This window comes from Equus caballus, chromosome 19, assembly GCF_041296265.1.
Source record: "Equus caballus isolate H_3958 breed thoroughbred chromosome 19, TB-T2T, whole genome shotgun sequence".
NCBI classification, from domain to species: Eukaryota; Metazoa; Chordata; class Mammalia; order Perissodactyla; family Equidae; genus Equus; species Equus caballus.
This window is the reverse complement of record NC_091702.1, coordinates 37455490-37482053: the sequence shown is the minus strand read 5'-3', so window position 1 is coordinate 37482053 and position 26564 is coordinate 37455490. Positions and strand designations below refer to the sequence as shown.

The 26564-nt window shown below is 38.6% G+C and overlaps 1 protein-coding gene across 14 annotated transcripts in view; it reads right to left on the bottom strand.

The window, feature by feature from the left end:
- TP63 (tumor protein p63) overlaps positions 1-26564 on the bottom strand; it is a 224680-nt gene that overhangs the window by 68608 nt on the left and 129508 nt on the right. For all 14 annotated transcript variants that reach the window (XM_070243475.1, XM_005601886.4, XM_070243472.1 and 11 more), the window contains one exon: positions 8270-8524. In XM_070243475.1, the coding sequence (XP_070099576.1) occupies positions 8270-8524 (255 nt within the window). The remainder of the gene's footprint in view (positions 1-8269; positions 8525-26564) is intronic.

Below are 26564 nucleotides of genomic sequence, written 5' to 3'. Positions count from 1 at the left end.
AAGGAGTAACCCATGAAGAAATACTCATTTGATGACCTGGAAAATTCAGAGGTAGCCGTCCGTAAATCAATTAGAAACGCCATTCCAATTCTTCAGACTTTTCTAATACAATAACAAGACGGCAAATTATACTCGTTTGTCTATTCACTAAGAAATCACAAGTCTTCATTATCAGATCCAAGCTAAAATGAGAAGGCTTATCCTACTTGTGAAGTGAGAATCCCTCCCTAATTTTACCTCGCTATAAATTAGATCTAGAGTCTCTGGCTACTATCAATTTTCTTTTAAATTTCAGCTGAGAGAAGCCTGATGATAGGGTCATCATCATTATCAAAAACCATGGGAGAGACAGCTGCTAAGATCATTACCTTTAGGCCTCTGTGTGCCTAATTACAGGACCCCCTGTTCTAAAAGCATCCCATGTCTATAAAACATCCGCAGGGCTTCAAAGAGTCTAAGACTTTCCTTCCTATTCTACCGTAAGCTCTTTCACAATCTCAAAGAATTGGAAGTTTTTGGGCAGAAAGCTGTGTTATCGCAAGTCCCCTTCTGGGCACAGTGATCTGAGTAGACCCAGTAATTGCTGTTGATATAAAACCATGAGGATTTATTTTATATGCAATTGCTTTTACTCATGACATGACAGCTGATTGCTAACTACCTTTCATGAGAAAAATCCATCTGCCCCTCTCCACCAGAGGAGGTGGGAACTATTGGAAGACTTGGTCACACTATGCAAATGGCTAATACTGGGGGATGCAAACATGCGAAGGTGAAAGCTCATAAATGGGAACGCACCAAGTGCAACAATCCCACAGTAAATGGCCCGCATCATTCAGGGCTGATTTTAAGGGATCTCTGGTGAGCTTAATAATATACTGTATTTTTCTTGAGTCATTAAAAAATTCTTAGGACATTATTCTCTGTTTATACCTCAATTTTCAGGTGATTTTTGTTCCAGCACAGTCTCTATGTGCCAATTAAAAATAAGCCATCGGTTAGGGAGCTGAGATTACTGATTTGAAGCTCTTTAAATCTCACTGCCCTTTTCTGATTACAGCTTTGGCCAATTTTAGAGTTAACTTACAGAGTCCCATAAATTCTCTAACGATAAAAACAAAACAAACACATAAGATTCTTTCTTTATGCAAAGGATCCAACACTGCATACCATTATATTTTTTTATAAAACAAAATCTTATAGGCATGTAAGGGTAGGAAGGTCATTTACTGTAAGAAAACAAATTGAGAAAAATCTACTTTGACAATATGTTGCTTAATTTAGTGCAGGGAGGGATTAATCTATACGACTTTTCAAGGGGATTGAGAATTATTATTTCTGAATGGAATATATTTACTACTAACCTATCCCTTAGATGCTTGCTCTAGTTTCCAGTTATTTTATTAAAATTTTAAGTAGTCATCCCTTGTCACTGTTAAATATATTGCAAGGACGACATTCAGTCTGCCTATTGTTTTGCTTGATCTTTAGTGTTTTACATCTTTTTTTTTGAATTATCACTATCATTTGAAGATCGAGAAATATTACATGCAAATCCAGGTTTCTAGCTGCTCTTAAAAAATTAATCTTTTAATGCCAGGCATGACAACAAGGTGGGGTTGCAAAGCAGATACTCCCAGAGACGGGGTATGTAAGCTCATCTCACCACCATCTCTGTTCTCACCATTTGACTCATTTATGCCACCTCCCTGGCCTTACTGAGACTTAGGTTTGCCACCTCCATGGTAGCCCATTACTAATCAAAGTGATTTATTAACCAAGAGGGTCTGATGATCTGATTCCGTTTTTGATGGCAATTTCCATGGTGATTGACTTATATCAGGATCCTCCCCATATTAATCTACTATTTAAGGAAAGCAAATCTATAGTGAAAAAACAAGATACTGAGTGGCTGGTCATACCTACAAAGTGAAACTGACCACTAGCAATGATAACCTAAGTGCAGAAGAAGAAGGAGGAAGAAGAGGAGGGAGGGAAGGAAGCAAAAGCTGGCAGAAGACGAGACGGAGCAGGAGAAAGAATCGGGGGGAAGGGATTTGCTGGGTTTTTTTGTAGTAGAAAAGGAAAGGCAAGCTTCGTTTAAATTTGCTATTTATTTTCAATCAGTGGTCAGTCTCGTAATATTAGATGCAATAATAAATCATAATACAAAATTTTTTCCTTTAAATTTTGAAAGCACTGTAGAGTGCTTTAAATAAATCACTCAGAAGTGTGTAGGAGGGCCATAAACATTAGATTAGGTAAAAAGGGTTTATCTCAAAAATGTTAACCTAGAGTCAAACTAAACAAATTAGGGCAAACATTCTGACTGAGTTATTCTGCTCTGGACTGGGGACTACACCTCTGCAGCATGTCTTCCAAGGAAAATTCACTGTTAAATTCCAAACTGAGAGTTAAGCAAGTAACATGAATATCACCAAGAATTTCCAAGTCCTTTATTTGGGACATTCTTCCTCAATACTCTGTAAACTAAGAAAGAACTTGGATAACAGGCGAGTATGTTCAATGTTATTATTTTCTCTATCATGAGAGAGATGCAAAAAGACACTCCTATATGTATCTGGGGAGATGACAGGACAGCTTTGGCAAGAAGTGAAAATAAGCTTGCTATGATTAATAAATATATCAGTACCAGAAGCCAAGTATACTGACTTCTCTCCTGTCCCTCAGAAATCTAACAGCCACTCAATTGTAAGAGGAGCACAAACCCCAGTTAAGGCTCAACTTTGAGGAGAGAAGTGTTTCTTTTGTGAAAGGAAGCAGATAAATCATATTCACCATGGCAAAGTTTGTCTGTACATCATGTCCTTTGATGGGCTATTCTTAAGAGTCCCAAGATTCCAGAGGGCCACGCAATGGGCTGGCTTGCATTAGATTTCTGCAGAGCTGGCAGCCTTATTCTGGAAGTCTTACATTACAGGTAACCTGATGACAGGGAGGGTGGGACACAGGCACGCATCTCAGCTAGCCTGTGGAGGCAAGGGGAGCGAGCTTGAAGACCGATATGCTGGGATCAATGAAACTCTCCCGGGAACTGGCTGTTCCCCTTTCAAATGCCACCTCCCTAATCTCTCCACTTGCTCAAGTCAGATTCTTCAAAGCTCTGAACACAACATGAGGCTGGCATGATTAAGAAAGGCAAAAGAAGAATGCTCTCTATAAACCATGGGTGGAGGCAAATGGCATCAAATTCACGGAGAGTTAACAAACATCATAATTGAAGGATACTGCTTGGAAGAACTATAATTCTTTCCTTTAACCATGAGGAGAAAAAACAAATCCTCTAAGTATTTATTAATGGCCTACCGTATTTTGGGCACTAGGTCAGGATGCCTGCTTTATAAGACCTTGAAGACTATGAGGGGAGAAAGTCACAATAGCAAAAAGTGATTGTATCTCCAAAGGCCAGGGTCATTATCTCAGACTGAGCATAATAGAAAAACACTAGCTTGAGTATTTTCACAGTATTTGCACACAGATAATACAGCATGTCATGGGTTGTGAAAAACAGCTCTGAAGCTGACAGAGGTGTGTGAGGCCGATAATCAAGGCAGACTTACCTCATTCACAAAGAGGCCTGGTCACTAGAGTCCAGCAAAAGAAAACACTCTGCCCCAGAAGTGGTGTCCTTAGCACTCCTCTCCATTCTCAAGTAGCTGCCACAGAAAGTTTATCTTTTCCACACTTGCGGCTCCAAAAGCAATCTAGACCAGTTCATACGATTCCTTTTAATGGCCAGAAAGTATTTTGTTACATGGATACGCCACAATTTATTGAACCAGTTCCCCACTGGGGAGTGTGTAGGATGCCTCCAGTACTTTGCCACCGCAAATTAATATGCTGACTCTTCAATAAGTGAGGTCCACTATTATCCTTTATTTAACATGGGGAATAAAACAAAGGTATTCTCATAAATGAAATGGCAGATTAAAAATGCGAAAGAAATGCTAGAAGTCAACAGGTCCTTAAATGTGGAAAGACTTCTTCCTTTTGCTGGCAAGGAGAGCCTGCATCTGCTTGGACAGGCTTCGCAAAACAGCATGGCCAGCCTGCAGAAGTCTGCTTATGGGAAAGCCTGTTATCATCCTATGTCATCTATTCATATATTTGGATAATGGATAGTATCAGTCACTTGGGGCTGGAGTATGCATGTTAATAGTCCAAAAGCACTAAGAAAGAAAAAAGTATAAGAAATTTGGCTTTGTATTCTCTCAAATTATTACTTACTGTACAACTGAACCTTCATCAAAACTATAATAAACTCATGAAACAAAGAGATTCATATTCAGACTCAGTAAATACTCATGTGCCTATTCTGGGCACACTTACACATGTCACGTAATCTTCATGAAAGGAAGGTATTAACACCTCCATTTGTAGGTGAGGAAAGTGAGGTTTAGAGAGATTGAATCCTTGGGGTAGGTCCCATATGATGCTAGTAAATTTTAGGGTTGAAATCTGCACCTCAATTTCTTGCCATTTCCAAATGACCGTTCTGTCAACTGTCCTATGGCTGATGATTCCTAGCTTTGACACTAGACCAGCACTCCATTATATTAAATAGTAGGCTCTATAACTAGAGGCACTTACATTGTAGAAATAAGAAGAAAGTCTAAAACTAAATACTAAATTCAGTGTTGATTCGGGGGGAGGGGTGCATGTAAAAGAGAGAATGTGGAAAAATGTTATCATACTTCACTTTATTTCACTGGAAGAAGTTTAACGTAAATGTCATATTTTTATGGAACTGCAACCACAATCACATCCACTATTTAAAACATAGAGAAAGCAAAGAAAATATGCATAGACGCTTTAAATATATTAATTATATTTTGGCAGTAATTCTGAGTAAAAGCAGAAATTAAGAGAGAAAACAACACGAAAGGATGACAAGTGATAAAATGGTACTAAAAAGATTTTTATTAAAGAATTCCCAGAAGAGTATGCAGTAAGTGTGGCCTCGCTCTAATGACAGATGCTTCTGCTGCTTTCAGTTTGTGGGCAGTTTTAAAATATAGCATTTGATTTTGAAAAATTGCTTTAAAATGCACAGATGCCTGGGAAATAGGTGTTGGTACAACATGGCATTAAAAATGTCCTCCATCAGCTGAGCGTCAGTTCATACTTCACAGGGCCTGCGTGCTCCTGTCCCTCCCACCTTCTATCAGTCAAGGGGAAAGACAGTCTAGACAGGACAGAAGAGAGATCTGAACTGGGAGTGAGGTGGGCCTTTCCCTCCTTGGTTGGGTATTAGCCACGTAATCTTTACTTCTTGAAGTTTCCTCATTTATAAGACTGAGGATAACAGCCTTGCTTAAGAAGCTTGAGTAAGATAAACAAATGTATGAGAGAACACTTCTAAAAATGTGAGGTCTACATATAAATGTGAGGATATATGATTTGCCTCAAAGAAGTAGATGCTGCTATTTACAAGACACTGGTGTCCAAGGCTATGAACTTACATCTTTTAGGTGATCTCAGCAGCTATTCAGATAAGGGTTCAAGTGGCCTAGATTTAGAAGAAATGCAACTGGGCCTAAATCAAACCTGACTGTGAACATGAAAGAACTTAATAAAAATAGAAACACATGATACACTACAAGGAAAGAATGGACATCTAATTCAATCAATCACCTTATCCTGTAAAATCTACAAGGTAGATTGTAGACAACTGAATAGAAACTCAAGAAAGACAGAACAGCTTAACCAAGGTCACTCATTAATGGCAGGAAAAATACCTGATTAGAACCTAAGTCCCCCTAAAAACTTTCCAGGCTGATTATTAACACTACCTCACCTAAGAAAGGAGTATAGATTTCACCATACTCATCCTTATCCTCATCAGAGGCACAGACTGAACTCTAGAAAGATGAAGCGACTTAGCTAAGGTCACAAAGATGATCAAGATGAGAACCTAGGTTTTCTGGCTCCCAGCCAATGCTCTATCCCATGACCATAGTCCTACCCCTTTTTTTCAGGGTACGGGTACTGATATCACTGTTGCCACAAAAAACTGTACCAGTGGATTCCACAAAATATATATTTTTTTCTTTTTAACTCACCATTTAGGTAGAGATCTCTAGCCTTTTTTTTTTTTTTTTGAGACAATTTACTTCTCTGATCAAAGATGATTGAGGATTGTGCTAAATCTGAAAAAAGTCTTAGGATTTCTGATGAGGAGTTGGTGAGGAAGGGAGGAGGGAAGAAGATTTGATGTTGTGCTTGCATCAGGCTCCATTCTCATGGTTCTTAAACCATTTTAGAAGGGAAGTGATTAATCATTTAGTGACTGCAACATGCCTGTTATCCCTTCAGAGGTGCTCACTCTTAATATAGTGAAGCTCTGTCTATGTCAAACATGAAACTGTTAGCCTCAAAGATCAGTGATGGTAAACATCCAACTGGTGGCCCCTATTCTAAAACACATCAGCGCTGCATTCATAAAATGGTTCTTCTAGTGGGTTCTTCAGCAAAATATTACCTAGGTCAATCAACCAATATTTATTTAAGGCCTATTGACTCTAAGTTTACTCACCTGTAGTGTCCATCTCCGGGATTATTAATATAAAAAGACTGAAAATTATGACAAATGATAAAAACGCACATGGAGGAGAGATCAGATTTAAGCTAATCTTGTACTTTATGGATGAAATATGAGCCATGACAGACCGCTTCTCAGATCGTGAAAGAAAAGCATTCCAATAAATTTTTAGATAATTTTGGGACATCCCAATGTGAAACGGTGGAAAAATAAAGAAAGGACACAATCTAGTGAGGGAATGGAGAATCAGAAACAGGTCCAGCAACACAAAAGCCTCTGTGACTGTAGGATGTCACCTGACTTCCACGTTCTTCAGCTTTTCTCATTAGTGAAATGGGAGTTATAAAACTTGTTGTACCTAGTTCACAAAGACGTAGGGTCAAAATGAGGGAACACACATGCAACGATGTTGGAATGTAGTGTTACGAATACAGAGTATGTTATAAATTCTGTACAACTGGATTAAAGCCTTTGGGAACTAGATGCTATAACATAAAAGAAGAAATGCTTTCCAAAAACATCTATTTGCCAAAGAGAGGAAAAAACTGTTAAAACAATTCTAAAGCTACTTCTCAGCAAGATGGTGATATTTGGAAGCGTTTCTATAATCCATGCAAACATGAAATTGTTTGTCAAACACGCACGCCACTTTGGTCTTGGGCATTCTTTGATCAGCTAGTTAAAACCAGTCTTGTAGGTCTCCTCCCTTCTATTTGCACTTTATTCATGTTATAATACATTACACAATAAACTTTGAAATAGAATAAACATTCTTGTACCTTTTTCAATTTTTGAAAATATTTCCATGTTTTCTTATAAAAGTTACAGGAAGGTATTCCCCCCCACCCCCAACATTTTAAATCAGAACTCTTTGGCCTAATTCAGGGCTCTGATGTATAGTTGTAGAGACTTCTTTTTGGGAAAGGTGTTTCTACAAATAATAAATATATATGTACCAATAAATTATGACTCATGTTATAGAACCTATGTGTATAAACAAATTTAGCACTTCCTTAATAAATGCAATTTTAATTTCTTATTACCCTGTGTTTGTGATTTTATTCCTTTCTTTTTTCCTGATGAGGAAGATTGTCACTGAACAAACATCTGTGCCAATCTTCCTCTGTCTTATGTAGGACCCCACCACAGCGCAGCCTGACAAGCCGTTCTAGGCCCGAATGGGGGATCCGAACCTGCAAACTCTGGGCTGCAGAAGCAGAGTGCGCACCACGCACCACTAGGTCGGCCCCTATTCGTTTTTTTAATCACATCTTAATGTGACATTTCTTCAAAATAATGAGACTGGGAACTATCTTACATTCCTGGGACTGCAAACATTTGTATCCTATGAGTAGGGTACTTCTTGTTGGCATAAGGCTTTACAGTTTCACAAAAAGGACCACACAAAGGACTTTCAAACAGCATGAAGCAGGCAAGAACACATCAGCTCAAATTGCTAGGAGCCAGCCAGAACATGGGCCTTTGGTTCCCAGATCAGGACTTTTCCTACTAAATGACACTTTTTCTCTCTCTGATCTACTGTTACATATCAAAAAAAAATGTCCTTATAGGACCAGGAAGAAACTTTCCAACATTAAATAGGGATCTCTAAATTTTAAGGGGGAGAAATCCCCCCGAGGGGTGATGAAGATGACCTTTGAACTTAGGGGTCAAGTTTAATGGCATATAGGCACCCAGCGCTCTTACCGTCCAGGTAGCCGACTTGGCGGTGCTGGACTGCTGGAAGGACACATCGAAGCTGTGCGGGCCTGGGTAGTCGGTGTTGGAAGGGATGGCAGGCGACGGCGAGAGGGCGTCGAAAGTGGAGCTGGGCTGCGCATAGGGCGAGGGTGCCGTGACACTGTTCTGCGCGTGGTCTGTGTTGTAGGGGCTGGTGGACGAGGAGCCGTTCTGAATCTGCTGGTCCATGCTGTTCAGGAGCCCCAGGTTCGTGTACTGTGGCTGCAAGACACCCAGAAACCCTGATGTTAGCCATTTAAACTACGGATCATTACTCCAAACAAAGGCATCATTTGGTACATGCCTTCTACAGTGTTCGACCTCAGGTCTGTAACACTTCACATTCAAGGTGAAATGAGCAATTTGTGATACACTGTTAAAAACACCAAGAGAAGTCTGAACACTATGTGTGTTGTGTAATGACCTGCACAGATCACACAGCTCTTATGTGCAGCCTTTAAGATTGTGGTCTCTTCAAGAGTATTTGAAAGTAGAATATGTGCTTATTCACAACCTTGGGCAAAAAGTGCCCAGTGCTCAGGAGCTGTTTAGGAATTCTTTAAAACAAATTAATACCACCTGCTGTTTCTCAGTTTTCTTCTTCTTCTGGCATAGTATTCAGAATGAGGAAGAGCAGTAGAGGGGATTTAAGCATCAAATTGTTGTATATGGGGCAAAATCAGATGACATCCTTTTAGTGTTACAATTCTCAATTCTGCCTCAGGGTATCAAGAGTTCCCCTAAATGACTGGTTCCATACAGACTGGAGGGGCATGGGTAGCAAAATTAGGGAGAGCCAACTATATATTATAAAGGGTAACATGCTAGTGTATCATCCAAACACTGTCTAATTTTTTATGTTTTTTTCATTTCTTTGTAGCAGTTTATTCTTTTCTAGAGTAGGACATAAGAGAAAAACCAACTAGTTATGATTAAAATTCTATATTTGATATAATTCAGAAGTACATTAGCTCACAGAGTTCCTCTATGTGAATGAGCCCCAGCAGAGTAGGTAAGCAAGATGCTCATGGAAAGAATGAATTAATTTCTTTTTTGTCATTGTAAAACACAGATATACACATATTACATTTTACTTTTTTTTTTCTGCTTTTTCTCCCCAAATTCCCCCAGTACATAGTTGTATATTTTAGTTGTGGGTCCTTCTAGTTGTGGCATGAGATTTCTTATTTAATCTGCAAAACAACTTGACTGTATTACCATCAGAGAGAGGAAGTGATTTGCTTAAGCATTGGCTAATGAGCAAAGAGTGGGGATTTTGAAACCAAATCTTCTGATTCCAAGTCCAGGGCTCTGCCCACGCCATCACAACTGTCAGCCTGAGCAGATAATTTAAGTCATTCCTAAACCTGAGTCCAATTGGACACATTTCCCAAAGGCGCAACCAGCCTACAGTACAGGTTTCCCCTTGTGAAACCTTCTGACACATGGAAATCTCACTGCTTCTTCAAGTGAGCGAAGGGAAAACAAATCAAAAGCGAGAAGAGAGGCAGTCCTGTTGGTACCTATTTTATAAAGGAAATGAGGAGTCTGGCTCTTCAATGGAAATAGAACTCTGAGTCCCAGTCCAAGCAAAACCACGGAGGAAAATTCACCAAGACATAGGCGCTTGATAAAAATTTTAATTAAACTCTGGAAATAAAATTATTTTACTAAACTTTAATTATTTCACACGGGGAGGAGAAACGGACTCTGCCATTCCATTCAGTCCTGAGAGCATCTGTCTAAATGTTAATGGTCGCATGCCCATTCCATTACATTTATACATTCGCATTCCACTGCCGAATGCCACGTCCCCATTTGCTCTTCAAATAGCTATTAATCTCTTTACACTTATCCCCATGCTGACAAGGGCAGCTGTTCGTCTCGCCTCCTCTCCCCTCTGACTTCTACAGCTCCTATTCCTCTCCTATGCTCCATCTTCAGCTTCCCCTCTTGACAGGTGCCAAGAAACTGCAGGTGAGACAACCAGGGGAGAAAAAAAATAAAACCCAAGGCCCCTACAAATGCGTCCACACCCCTGGCTGAATTAAAGCTTTTAGGTATCCAAGCCTGCGGCAACAGCCCAAGAAGGGGATTGAAAAGATATTGTTTGTGTTCAAGTTAAGGGTCAGTATACAAAGCACTCCGGAACGTCCTGGAGAAATCAGATAATGCTCCCAGAGGCACGTGCTTCCCTGCAGCAGCACAATTAGGGAGGCAGCCGGCCCTGACAAAAAGGACAAAGAAACTCGTGAGCACTTTCTCACAGGCAGTAAAATGCCTGCTGGGCCACCCTTTTCCTCCTCCTTCTAGCTACACAGAATGGAACTGCAGCTAATTGTGGGCTTGGATGAGAACAAAGAAACATGGTCCTTTGAAATTTTTTTTTTCAATACAGGTAAAGAGAAAAGTTTTGGGATCCAGCTTTAAAAGCCAGTGAGCAAACACTGAATGCTTCTTGAAGGACTTCAGAGAAATGGAAACTCCATTTACCTCCAAGGCACAAAGGAGACCCGGGAAGAGCAGTAAGACTGAACATATTTGGGTGGCACCAAAGAAGCAAAAACTATATTCCAATAGTCTTTAATAGCAATGTGGGTGCTGACAGGTATACTTTTAAATGCCATAATTTACAATGCATATAGTTCCAGGTAAAATACTTTACTTAACAACAATAGGATTTGTTTCCAAGGCTAATTCCTCAATTTATGTAACATAAAGCTAGATTTCTCAGGTTTAGGCAAAGAGCTGCTTACTATCCAAGATAAAAATGGGAAGACACATTTCAGTTTAAACTTTTCCGCAATTTTAAAGCAACATAAGCCAAGTAGTATAATCAATTGTCTTAAAAAAAAAAAAAAAGCATACAACCAATGCTAATAACTGAATCAATTCACCTAAAATAAACACAAACAAAAACAAATCCACCAAAGTAAGAATTACTATGACTGGAAATCTACTTGGGTACTTTTCATATCTTCATTTAAAATGAATGTCATAAACGTGCCATAGGAAACAGTACTTTAGAAGTTAATTTTAAAAACATTTAGTTAACAACCACAAAAAGGCTCTTATTTGCTTATTTCTTTGATTTGAAGAAAAAGGGGACATGCTCACACAGTACGATTGGAAACCGAGGGCAGACCAACATAGCCAAGAAGAACAAGTGATACATAGACAGGACCAGCAAAATAATTTGCACAGCCCATTGCAAAATGAAAACACAGGCCCTCTTGTTTATAAATTATTAAAAGTTTCAAAATGGTAACAGCAGAGCATTAAACCAAGCATGGGGCCCTTTGTGACTGCAGACTTCGCATGCCTAAGAAGCTAGCTCTGTATCAGCTTAATGTGAATAATATTTATCCCTTATTCTCCACCAAAGTGAAGCTTGTGGGGTGAAGGGAGCAACACCTATGCTCGTTCTTAACTGTCAGTAATTCCATAAACACAGAGAGGAGAAACTTACATTATGCTGGAATGCTAACATAACTCCTGTTTACAATGACAAGTGAAAGAGCCTCAGAACTTAGAACATGACACTTTCATGGCAGTCACAAAAACTGCCCTTGGAAGAACTCTGTGGAGTCCCATATGTCCCATGTGTTTCTTATGTAACAAAAATTATTAGAATATTTGCAATGAAATAGGAAGTAGGTTGTCCCTTTCTAACCACAAGTTGTCTTGATCTCTGAATAACCTTAACGTACCCATAGGCACTCAGTGAATGAACAAATGAAAAATGTTCTATAGCTACCCTATCATGTCTGAAAGAGGAGATGGTCTTCTTCCCACAAAATATAAAAGGCAAAAATGCACACAATTTGTCTGATATCTACTGTAAGCTTGATAAAGTAAAACAATTGATTTCCTCTGAATTAAAACAGATGCTTCATTTCCCATAAAATAACTTTGAAATAGGAAACTCACTGCCTGGATCCTAGAAAATTACCAACATCTTTAGCTGGAATATATTCAGGTTCATCACAGACTAGCCGATCTGATGACAGAAAGGATGAAACACACCTTGGTCCCAGAGACTTAACACACTGTATGTTAACTCTGTAATCACAGAACACCCTGGGGGTCTTCTGAAACAAGGAGCTGGCAATAATAAGTGTAGGGATACCCAGGGGCTGAGTCTCAAACTGCTTGCTTTTACCATCAGGAAAGAACAAGTATAAGTACCATTCCCAAACACAGAAAGAGTGTTTTCTTGGCGTTTGTTTCTCTTCTCCTGTAAGTCCTTCTGCATTCTCGCAGCCATCTACAGACTCTGATTTATTTCTTCACCAAACTTCAGTTTGGAGGCTTAGAATTAAAATATCAATATAGAAGATTTGGTTTTTCCTGACTGGTCACTGCTTTAAAAGTGTCCTATAAATGCAATCCCTTTAGTTTCATTTTATTTTTCTTTCCTGGATTACATCATTTGATGGTCTTAAATTCTGAATATATTATGAGCCTGAATTATCTTCTTATCAGCTCAGAAATAATGTATCTATATATATCGCTGTAAACAAAACTCAATATTGAATACCTGGGTTTACAGTTATTTAAAGTTGACAGTGCAATTAATTTCCTGCAAAAGAATTTAATATCAGAAAGGGATTTCAATCAAGTCATTTGACCAATACAACGGAAACAGGGACTTAGATATAATTTGTGTTTCTGAATATCTCGCTCTTTCCATTTATCTGTATAAAAGAAACTTTATAAGTTCTCTTTCCCAGATATTACTATCTGTAATAGCTAATTTATGGCTACACGGCAACAACAGACAACAATATATGGCAAACGATTAATGAAAAATGGGAATGAGAGCCAAATCAGGGACAAGAGAGGTTACTGTTGGGATATATAATCATAATTTATTTATCTCAATTCAAATGTTCCCTTGTTACAGAAAACAATAACTTGCCCAAATTTCATTTGGAAGAAATTATATTTATTACCCTTGACTGCCTGTTAGGTGAGGCTAGGGAATTGAACATTCTTCAGCACTCCTACATTCCTGAAGGGATGCTAGTAATGCAAAGGAACTCCGAACTTAGACTTGATGCTATGGGGTCTGGTGAACACTGCCACTAATGTGCTGTATACCCCTGGGCAAGGTTCTTGACAACCTGCACCTTAGTTTTCTACAAGGAGGTTGATTCTGATGATCAAACATAAAGGAAGCACGCATTCTAACATTCTGATAAATATGACCGTCCTCAACCACAAAGCTATTGAAAATGCCACGAGATCACTTTCACAAAATGAGATAACTGTATTTCCTTGATATGGATTTACCAGGCCAAACCCAGAAATCTAAAATGTGTCAGGCAGCATATATAGTTTCCCCAGCTGATATAACCTTTCACCTTGGGCGTCACGGAGGAGCTTTTGTGAACATTCTAAAGCCCCTCCTGGGAAAAGAAAACAGTTTTCTTTGCAACCCTGGCCGTACAAAGCATTCATTCGATTATGCTCCAGCAGACAGTACTACATTTTCATTCCCAAATATCATCAGGATAGTGGCTTTTCAACAAGCACTGCCTTAGGGAGAAATACTTGTCATTTTTTCAGTCTCCTACCACCTGCCTCACCTCAAAGAATGATGGTTTGTTTTATGCTAGAATTAAGCACAATTGACTTAAAGTGCTCCATGCGAGGTCAAGATGCAATCTGAATCATAACGTCAGTTTACAGCACCATCTTTCCCCCTTAAGAATTTATTTAGTATCACATTTTTCTCAAAACCAGATTCTGTTAGGTATAAAATATTTCACCTCTTTTATCTTTCAAATGTTCTTAAAAAGTGAATGTTTGGAGGTAAAATATACTCATATCTTATAATGAACAAAATGTAAGAATATAGCACTTAAGCGCACACGAACCTAGAAAGATAGTAGCAGAGTTTACTAGAACTTTTGTGGTTTTTTTTTGAGGAAGATTAGCCCTGAGCTAACTACTGCCAATCCTCCTCTTTTTGCGGAGGAAGACTGGCCCTGAGCTAACATCTGTGCCCATCTTCCTCTACTTTATATGTGGGATGCCCACCACAGCATGGCTTGCCAAGCGGTACCATGTCTGCACCCGGGATCCGAACCAGCGAACCCCAGGCCGCCAAAGCAGAATGTGTGCACTTAACCGCTGCACCACCGGGCCAGCCCCACTGGAACGTTTTTATGTTCTCACACAAAGTGTCAAGATTCCTTTAGGACCAAGATTCCATAACATAGGGGAGAGCTCCCTAAAAGCCTTAAGCTATACAGACAATGGTAGGTGAGACGAATAGAGTTGCCTGATCAGATGGACAACAATGTCAACAAATATTAGACACAGCATTTGAAAAGCCACTAAGTGTGAAAAATACTGAAGTTAAAATTCAATCCAAATAAAGCTAAATTACACGGCGTAGAGCTCAACTAAGGAAAAACAAACTTTAAATTCTATCATTTCTGTATGTACCCCCTTCTAGTAATAATGACAAATGAACCAAATTATAATCATGAGCACCTCAATTCTGAAAGAAACTGACATCACCATTATATACCAAAAAGCATTAGGCTTAGCAGAAAGCAGAAAGGTATAATTTTAACACTCAATAATTCTTGATCCAAATATTAGGGAAAAATACACACAGTTTCAGTTTCTTCAAAGTGAATCAAGAGATATTTATTAACTTTGGAACAAAAATATGTTTGCAGATATTTTCAATCTATAGTCATCGCTGTTTTAATAGCTTTATTTAGCAGACACAGTAATGTGAAGGGAAGAAAGAAGAGAGTAATAAAAATCTGTCTACACAGCAGATCGTCTATAGAAAAACATACTATGGTGACTTTAGAAGCTCATCAGTAGTGCTTTGGTGGTTTTTAAAGTGAGCTTAAAATATTTTAAAATAATTTTGATAATGCATCTGTCTAGACCGTATCAGAAATTATGATATAATACAATGGGGTGATTAAATGCGATTAACATTTTATCACAAGAAATAGCTTTGCTCACCATAACATGAAACTGACGACGTATCAATTTCAATAAAATAATAGTGATCACCAAGATTAAAAAAAATGTCTGAGGGGGCCAGCCAGTGGCGCAGTGGTTAAGTGCACATATTCTGCTTTGGGGGGCCCGGGGTTCACAGGTTCAGATCCCGAGTGTGGACATGGCACCACTCGTCAAGCCATGCTCTAATAGGCATCCCACATATAAAGTAGAGGAAGATGGGCACAGATGTTAGCTCAGGACCAGTCTTCCTCAGCAAAAAGAGGAGGATTGGCAGCAGTTAGCTCAGGGCTAATCTTCCTCAAAAAATAAGATGTCTGAAACGGCCAGCCCAGTGATGTAGTGGTTAAGTTCTCACGCTCCACTTCAGCTGCCCAGGGTTCACAGGTTCAGGTCCCGGGTGCGGACCTAGTACAGTTCACCAAGCCACACTGTGGCAGCATCCCACATGAAATGGAAGAAGATCGGCACAGATGTTAGCTCAGGGCCAATCTTCCTCACACACACACACACACACAAATATGAAATATATTCAGCATCCATATTCAATCCTCTCTATAAAAAGAAAATTAACCAGTACTGCTACTGCCACTGTGAAAGCTCTAAAGCCTTACTCTGATCCTTAGAGAGTTCAAGTGCTTTGCATGAACTCATTTAATCCTCATGAGCTAGGTGGCATTATTATCCCATGTTTTATACATATTTTATAGATGAGGAAACTGAAGCTCTTGCAAGATTAGGTAACTTGCTTACGGTAGTAAGTGACAGAGCCCAAATGTGAAACCAGTAAATCTGGCTTGCGAACCCGCTCTCTTAATTATCCTTCATTCTGATTGCATGTAAATTGGAGTCACTGAAACTTCTGCCTGGGATTTTTATCTAAAACTTACAATCAATGAAAACATGCCTCTTCTATAACTAAAAAAAAAAAAATGTTTTCCACTCCTTAAAGATAGGATATAAAACTAACCATTCTGAGAATATGTGTAATTGCAGCAAGTCAGACTCAGCTCTTGGAGTTACCGGGTGGTAGCTCACTGCAAATCTGACCATGCCACTCTCAGGCTTGAATACCTTGAGCAGCTTCCCACTCTCTTAAAATAAAGGCCCCAAGTCTTTAAAATGGCCGATGTGCACTATTTGAAACTCTCCCCTTTGCTCACTAAAAGGCAACCAAATAGGCATTACTTCGGTTTTTCAAAAGCAAACTCCCTCAGGCCTCAAGCCTTTTGCCCTTGCAGACTGTTTCCTGACTCATCTTGCAGCTTTTAGCTTCAGTGTCACCTCCCAGGAAACCCCTTCTTGAACTGCCCAGATCTTGTTCTCCTTTGTTCCACATTGTCATAGCACTCTAACTTTTTCTTTGCATTACATAATTATAATGGAAATTAATTATCTGTATACATATTTTTTAATGTTGGTCTTCTCTGTTAGAACATAAATTTATGACAGATTATATCTGGCTTGCTGAGTGCTGAGTCTCATCTCCGGAACAGTGTCTGAGACATAGTAGAGGCTCAGGAAATATTTATTCAAAGAACCAATGCAAAGCATTTCAAAATAAAGATCACTTTCAGAAAGCATCTCTTTTATGCTAACACAATGAAGTATAGATTTTTCTGCTAAAGTCTGTCTCCATATTGGGTTCACCTGTTTACATACTCCTGCCAGGTGAATGTTATAGTGCATCTCCAGATAATCTCTATGACCTTTACTTTGTGTTTTGCTTTGTTTTGGTAGGTGGGAATTGGGCTTTTAGCTTCAGCTTTTATGGGAACTAGTAGCAGAATAGCCAGTCCTGTCACTCACAAGGCAATGAGTAATACTCGGTAACTCACACCTAGCTGGGAAGTTTTTTAATGAGCTTCTACTTCCTTAAAACAAACACATACATGTTTTTGTGCCAAGGCAGTGTATTTTACCTGATGGTCTAGTTTGTTTCTAATGCATTTGGTGAGCAATAAGAATCCAAACCTTTGCGGTCGTATAATTATTCACTTCCTACGGATGGTACTTGTGGCCAAGTGCATGTTGCTTAGGAAAGAAACCACTCAGAAACAAGCTTGGAGAAGACTTTCGTTTCTGGTAGATAGGCCACAAGATTGGTCCCTCCCTCTCTAATTTCCATGATTTTCTGCCCAGTTAGCCAGAATTCAGTTTAGAATAATGCCATAATTAAAGGCTTACAAATGTATGTTTTGAGGAACTGAGATTGTAGTTTATCAGACTTACAATTCATTTCTTGCAAATGGTCTAAATTCATGACTTCATTTTCCAGACTTTATAACCCACACTCAGAGGGTGAAACACTAGCCTTTATTTGCAAATACAAAACCAAAGCATGAAACAAGGAGCATACTATTCAGCTTTACTATTCTATACATATTCAAAAGAGGAACACTGTTTCATGAGCACTGATTTGCTTTGGCTTGTCAAAGTTCTTTGCTGATTGCTGAATATTTCATTATGTTTGACACAAAGATTTTAGTAATTTACTATACTTTGTAATTAGACATGGTGACTTACATAACACTGGAGTATTCCTTTAAGCTGTCACTTTTAACTGCAAAATAAAACTGAAGTTTCCAGCTATGCAGAAGACTTGCCTTCTTTGAAAATACAGTTGTCTTCTCATTTCATTCTATTTACCCCATTACGAAAGTAACAATCAATCAATCAGTGTAATAATTACAACAGCTCATTAGTGTCACTTGAACAGGAAAAAAAAAGCTGGAACACCAGGTTTAAGAACAAAATGACTTAAAGACTTCTCAGACATCCTTTAGCAATAGCACTGTAGAAAATAAAGTGAAAAAGTGTTTGCAAATCGTCAAGCTTATTCACCCAGGGCAAACCACCCACCTCTCGGGTGACAATCTAGAGACAAGCAGGGGACAAAATGAATCAAGGGAACAGTGTGGAAGCAAGTAAACACTTTAAAAAAGTGACTGCAAAGCAAGATAAACATCTAATCTGTTCAGTTTTTTTAAAAAAAATCAAACACATTCTCTGTCCTCATGGGTAATCAATTAAGTGAAAGCAGCACACACTTAACACTATTTACCTCTGTTAGAGTACAAGTCTTTCCTCACTCAGGAAACTACCCTGCCTTTTCAAAACTTTCTTGCCACTTGAAGTATAATAGAAATAAATACTCTAGCTCATTAAAAAAAAAAAAAAGACTTGCAAGATGTCAAGGAAAACCATATAATTCAGGACATATAGATGGAGATAAGGCTTGTACAATGTGTGCAATTTCTTTGCTTTTTTTGCACATCAGGGACAAAGATCCATTTCTGTTAAGTATATACAATACGCCATATTTTTATCTGAAGATAACCCTTCAAGCAACAGCAACAGACACATGCCTCCATCACATTCAGGGACATTGTTTAGTGGCCCTGGAGATGATACAGAAATAAATATCACACATCCTCTACTCTTCAAGAGTCTTCCTTCAGTCTAGAGGGAAGAGAAGGCATCTGGTCACACAGAGCAATAAGAGAGGAACAGAGAAGTACAAAAGAGTTCAGAGGAAGGAGGAGTTATTCTGAATGGGGAGATCTGGGACTTTTGGAAGGGTGAAGCAGCCCCCTAGCAGGGCCTTAAAAACTGGAAAAGGATTTGACCTGTAGATAAATATCTGAGAAGTGGTGTTGGAGTGTAGAAAGAAGACAGGGAAAGTACCTTCTCTGAAATGTCACTATTCTTATTTTCAGCCTTTCAAGCTCTTCGGGATTGTCTATTGAAATAATTTCCCAGGCCTAAGGCTTATCAAGGGCTTTCAACTTCACCCAGTGTTATTACCGCTTCTGTGTATTTCTTGTGGAGTCTATAACCTTAGTCTGGTGACAGTCTCCCCATGGTCTATTTAAACGTAATCAACCCATTCCCAAAACATCTGATGTTGCCCTTTGAGAGGGTAATGGTTTTCCTTTTAATTCTGATTCCATCAATAGAGTGACACTAATCCAGACTGATTTGAGTAAACAGGGCATATTCCCCATTGTCTCTGTGATCTGAGAAAGAATAAACTTGAGAAAGATCACTGCCTGGATTGGAAATGGCCCCTTTGGGTGTTTTGCGCAAGCTTAAAAGGAAAAAGAAAATGCCTGTGCAGAGTTCTTTCCAAAGCAAGCTCACTTTGGGGGTGGTAATTCTCATAGGGGTATTATACTAAACTGCACCTATTAGTGGCTTTAGCACCAATAAGAAAGTAGAACTATTTCTTTTGTAGTGTTTCCAGAAGAGCTGATGAGAGTGTTTCATAAATTTCCGCCTCTGGCAACACACCACAGCTTGACTCAAAATTCCCTCTTTCAGCTTTTATAAGGAAATCTTTTTTTTTTTTTTTTTTTTTTTGCCATTTAAGAAACACAGACAAGATGCAATTCAGATTACAAGTTTTGCATGAGATATCAACTTACACTCTACACACATCCACTAACATTCCAAAAATGTTTTATTCTTGCCAGTTATCCCCTCGCCTAGAACCAACATGTGCTTTATCTTACCACCAGTTACTGAACATTAAATTGACAGGTGAATATCATCCGATGAAGCCATCTTGGCTAGAATCTACAAGACAGTCCAATTTTACTTCGTCTTTGGAAAAGAAACAAACAGAATATATGTTAGTCATTATCAAACATGAAATTAATTTAGAAATAAGAACTTTCCAAGAAACTTTTCTTTTGCAGAAGATGGAAAGGAATGCTTTTTGAATAGTATAGGGGTGCTTTATTATCAGGTCAAATAAGAATACCAAATGTGGGGAGGTAAAAAACTACTGTTTCTGAAAAGACTTTACAGACACTTCATTTAACTACTTATTTCTGCAAAGGAGGTTGTATAGGAACGAGGTAGTTGATGGATTTCACTGCTTCCTGTAAGGTCTGCATAGATCTAAAAGCAGGACAATCACATGCTAACGCTGGATATTTTCAAAATCCACTTTATGCAAGTGGAGGATTAGGTTGGTGAGGAAGAGAAAGGAATGGGATACAAGCTTGGACATCCCCCCATCTATGAGAGTCCAGTTCTCTCTCCTACCTTGTCTCTTTGCCCTTAAATCAAGTCACTGAACCTCCCCTTGCCTACCCTACTATTACCTCTGAAATTGCCTACATTTTCTTCCTGGGTAAGGCGGAAGTGATGAAGGAGGTTGTGGAGGGAGAAGATATATATATGGGTGGAGACATGTCTTCCCTTCAATATTTCTCTTAAAATCTTAAGTGCAAATGTGTACCCTTGTCCAAAATGAAAGTTGAAAAATTTTTAATTTTTTAAAAAAATGAGATAAGATCTTGATTTTCTTTGATGTTTTTTGTTTAATTTGGGGATTGTTTGTTTCTTAAATGGATATTTGTATTGGCTTCTGCTCTATCATTGCCAAATTGCAATTCTTATCTTGGACAAATGTCATACTTGGTATATTCTCTCACATTTAGCTCCAGGATTATTATTTGCGTTTAGAGCAGTGACCAGAGAAAAGGGTTTTCCTCTCCTGATTCTAAGATGACTATTTAATAAATAAAGTTAATCCTAATTAACATAGAGAATCAATCTGGATTTTGTTGCTAGCCTTGATTAATTTGAAAATGTAATTACTGAGTCCCTAGAAGCGTAAAGCACCTTATCTGGCTCTGTAGAGGTGTAAAGAATGGGACCAGGAAACCTTCAACTGCATACAGCCCAAGCAACCGCCTAGGCTAATTCTTCTCCCTCCCTGCAGGATGCCACCTATCACTCCTCCAGCACGTAGACAAAGTTTTGAATGCCGAATTCTGAACACTGCCTATGCTTTCAAAATATGCATTAGTTCTAGCTCTTAGGGAGATAAAAGTTCCTGTAAGCTTTTCTCACTGTTTCTACAAAAGCTTTCCATTTTGACATGCATATTAAATTGGATTATATATTAAATACAAATCAGTGTTGAAATCAACACATTCTCTCCTCAAGTCAATATATCACACTCTCTCATCTGGTCCTTTGCAGTTCTTCTTTGTATTTGTATTAATTTTCTACCCTCTACCCAGAATGACCTTCCTCCCTTCCTTCCTTGGCTAAGTTCTCATCCTTGAACTATGTGAAATATTACCTTCTTCATGAACAGTTGGAACCCATTTCTCTGCCTTTGAGAGCCTTTGATGTCTCTTACCACATTCTGTTTTATACTGGAGTCATTTATTAACACCTTCTATACCTCCTAGGATTGTGAATTCTCAGAGGCCAGTGGCTGCAACTTACTCATTTCTGCTTTCCTTACAGAGTCTAGCATGGTGACGATATTTAATTAGCTCTCAGTAAGTGTTGGGTTGCAAGGAAATGCTTCTTTTTGTAGGGGAAATAATCTAAATGGTTTGTGGCTGGGATATCAAAATCACTGTATCTGGTTTAGACCCAAATTTATACTACTTTTTCTCATTTTGGAGTGGAGGGTTGGGAAAAAGAATGAAATAATAAATGAGGTCTGTGTTTACCATACACTTTGTCTCCTAAATGGAATAGTTTTGAAAGTGAAAGGGGAGCTATTAATAAATTACATTTAAATAGCAAGCATAAATAAAGATAAACCAAGACCAATGGTTCCCAACTTACCTACAGCAGGGACCACAGCTATTAAAGAGAGCCATGGGCAAAGAATACACGAGTCATATGAGACTTTAGAAACAATCCATTTCTCCCCTTCCAAAGGTCCCAGAGAAGTGACAGATATTCTTGCAAAACAGGCAGCCAATGTGCAATGCAAAGAAATGCATTTTTATACTTCTAGGCTATCTTGAGCAAAGTCACTTATCCTTCCCAGTGTACCCTCATAGGGCTCCAATAACGCCACTCCTCTGTTCAAAATCCTGGCATGGGTGATCATGGCCACTATATTAAACGTGTTATGGCCCTCCATGAACCACTCTATCATACATTTCCAACTCTGTTTCCTAATTCTTTCATACTTTCAATTCCATCTGAACTATTTGACATTTCTGAGTACCACAGCATTTACCCCACCTCTGCGTCTCTGCTGCTCTTTGTTTCTTCACCTGAAATCCTCCTTCCCTCTTAGGTTTCTAGGACTTAGAAGGTTCCTTCTGTCCTTCCAAGTGCAGCTGCATCCTACATGTACGGATTGACTTTCTCGATTCTCCTGCTGCAAGCTACTTTCTTTCTCTTTGATTCTTTTTATTATCTTGCTCACACTTCTCATACGACACTGAAGATCTGTCCTGTATTATAACTGTATGTATTTATTCTCCTTATGAACTGTAAATTTCTTGTATAAGAACTGTTTGTTACTCATTTTCATGTCCCAGCTACCATCTTATATGTAACTGATGCTCAGTAAACATTTATTCAAGAGGAGTGTAGGTCCTTCTTCTAACCTCACTCTCTCCTCCTCAATACTACTATTCATGAATATTATAAAGCACAACTTAACTAAAAGGTATAAGTGAACATTATAAAATGTTTAGAGAAGTAGCACATTACTAAGCCACATTTCATTATTTTCTTGTGCCTCCAAATTGTGTTCTTAAGAGAAGATTAGGAATAAGATTTATAGCTTAACTTTTGGATCAACTGTTTTATCTTGACACTCCAATCCAGTCTCTTCTAGAACAAAATCCACTACCCTCCTTGGTACCCTTCATAGGCAACTGAGTCTACTAAGTCGGCACTGGACACTAACGCTACATCAGTCATCTGACTTTTTCTCAATATACATTTGAAAGAAAATTCTGAGTCCAGTGGGCTTGGAAAATTTTTTTATTTTCATAATAGTTAACACCTTGTGGAAATAACTAAGTTGTTTTTCACTGAGGTATGTTTTTGGTATCGGTGTTCACTCTTTCTTACTAATTGACATAAAGCAATTAAAAGTTAAAAATGTATTCAACCGGGGAAAACTGTATTTCATAATAGTACTATGGAGGTAGGATTTTTACCTGCCCTCTTCTATCCCACTAGCTCAGGTCCCATCCAAAGCAATCACATGCACCTTAAAGCAAGGTTGGGTACATTTGTGGTAAGATATTTCTCAACCTCTTGACCCATATTATTCCTCGGTAAACATAAAATCTCATGACCTCAGATATATATATATCTGCTCCCTTAATAAGAAGAATATAGAATCTTAAGTTCTGTGTATGCTCCTTGTCTCAGAAAATTTTAGCAACTTTGCATTCAGGTAAAGTGTGTGGTATGATGCAACAGCAACCAATATTTTTTTGGTTGCTATAGCTAACCCAGACATTCATTCATGCTTCCTACCCCCTTTGAGGATCACTGCTCTTCTAAAAAACAAAACAAACCAAACATGCTTTTTCCTTATCTAGGTAAAGGATAAGTGATTTATAGTTCTCACCACTCGTTTTTCCAATCATCGTGAAGGAAGTTATGATCTATGATCTGCGATCTCAGATATCTTTCTCCCAGTGCCCTCTGGGCTTGAGGGCAACCAATTGTAAAACAAGTAGTGCAATCTACGACCACAACTTGGAGTGGAACACAGCCTGGCTGACACCCGAATTAAACCTGCAGCTTCTGCTTCCTACCTCTGCTGCTCTTACCTATGGTGCTAAACATCTCAGAAGCACAACACGGGGAAGCTTATGATAATATATTAATTATTAAGAGAAAAATTACTCCCATGGGAAAAATTTAATTCAGCCATTGGAAACAGTATTGGGATAGGAAAGATTACTGTATTTCCCTTGACCATACAGGCCCAGGGGTCAATTGAACGGCAATGACCTGGACTCTGAGAGCTTATACCGCTGTCTCAGGACTTTTCTTCTTGCTCTCAACTAGATTTGCACATCAGTTCTTCACGGAAACTTTTTTGGAGCATCTACTATGAATCACAATAACCCTTTTTAGAGTGTTTCCAGCTCTCCTTGGTATTAAAGAGAAAAACGTTAAGTAAACGGGACTCATTTATACACTTATAGCTCTCTCAACAACAGAGAGAAAAATCATTCGCCTCAATTTGTAAAATGAGGTGTTTCAGTATATGAGCCTTGAAGTCTCGTTTAGTTCTAGAATACTGTAACCCATTCACCAAAGTACTTTTACTTCTTCCCAAACCCTAAATGAGGATTTTGAATAAAAATGTCCTTCTAAGGATGAGTTTGGGAGGCTCAATCTCTCTCCGTCTCTCTCTCTCTTTCTCTCTCTCTCTCATACACACACACGCACACACACAGCCCAGAATTTCTGGCAAGAAAGTTGACCTAAAACCTAATCTGTGAAGAATTTCCTTTCTTTTGAGCCTCTTTCTCCAAGCCTGAGACCTATCCCAGAGGCTGTGTCATTCCATGCCAGGCACCTCGGAGGTGTGCTTGCTTGAGGCCTCTCCATTGTAACCCAAGGGTGGAACCTTAACCTTAAGCTGTGCCTGTTACATCCTGCCCGTGTTCTCCTCCCTTCCGGACCCTTTCCTGTTCATTAACAGCTTCCCCAAATCCAGCTCTGCTTGGGGGGAAAGAATTGCAAAGTTGTGGAAAAGGAAGTAGAGAAAGAATAATGTTTTTATATTGTTTTTGAGTTATCAACCCAAAGAAGTTGCCAGCAAATTAAATTTAAAAAATATTTGAAGTCAGAGAATGGCTTATGGTTTTAAAATAATTTTCACTCTCACAGGGAGTTTCATAGCGTTTTTATTCTTAATCTGTCCAATTTTTAACAATTCATGTGTGATAATAGTAAATTGCTGTTTCTGTATTGACAGTTACTAATAAATGTTATCTTGAGGCGAATCCCAAAACATTTTAACCTTTGTATTAAATTTCAGGAGTCTCCGGGCCATGTGGTCCCAGGCATTGAATATACTCAGACATAGAACTGCATTTTCACAGAGCTAGATATTAAAACATAAACCTATGTGGAAAAGAAAGCAGTTCTTAAGCAATAGAATGGAAATCAAGCCATGAAGATCACACTTAATAGACACACTAACGGAAGGATTCAAAGTGCATGACGAAAATATATGAAAAGACGCAGGAAGGTAGAGGAATTCAGCCATATTTTTTCATAGATATCTCGTATGTACATTAGCAGCATTCCAATAGAAAACAGACAACTGCTGGCTTTTAAGCACTTGACCACATATTTACCTAAAGTTTGGAAAAATTCAAACTCATGTAAAGGTATTTTCTTTCATCGTAAGGATGCCATACTCTCACAAATGACATGACTCTTTTGCCTCCATAAAAGGCAATAATTCCTAAAGATATCTTTGAATCATAGCATTTATGCAGTGTTTTTCCTTTCATGAGAAATAGTTATTTCTTTCCACTTTACAACAACTTCATATTTTTTAAATAGATCTCACTAAATCAACTTTGCTTCTAACCCTTTATACTTAGACACACATAAATCTCAGCCGGCTTATAAATACTGTGTGTGAACTAGCTCCCGGACAAACACAAAGTCAGCTATGATATGACCGACAGATCATTTTTTAGTGATTAAAACGGAACCACGTTGGATCCAACAGAAACAAGATAATCTTAAAAGTGACCTCCATTCTTCAAAAATTGGTAACATTTTAAGCTAACTTTCAATATTAAAGCAAAACAAGAAACTCAAGTTTCTCCACTGAGGACAAGCAAGGCTGCTTGAATGTTTTAAAGGAAAATAGGCACTTCCTTTTCCTTCTTTAGATAACTTGATATTTCCCCTGCTATATTTACACAGTTCAGGTGTCTAGACAATAGCATGGTCAATATGATAGCCAGGCCCTGCTCCAGTGTCCTTCTTGGGACTCTTCCTTTTGCACCAGAGAGCTGTGCATTTTGTTTTGAATTTTAAGGAGCTCAATTTGAGTTCTCCAGTCTACTTCTCCAAGCATTCGCCTGCAAGCATTTTCATCAGAAACACTGAACGCGCTCTCCCCACCCTGCACCCCCCAATCTGATTAGTGTCAACACAGCTGCCCTATTCTGAAGAATGTAAACTAATATTGTTGTTACACCTCCTTCAACCTTAGGAAACTTCCTCAAAGCCTTACAAACTCTTCAGGAGTTTTTTTTCTTATCCCTTTGCCTGGGGATTTAAATGCCTGCGACATACTTGTTGAGGAGAGATCAGAGAGGCAAATCATCAATTCCTTAATAAAATCCTCCATGCTATAATACACAGTGACATGTATGCATGGATAAATATTTAATAATGCATCACTGCAAAATAACTTTATTTGTCATTACACAGTGAAAGGCTAAGTCAATCACCAGACAATAGGGACATTGCTGAAGTCCCCTCAGGATTTAGA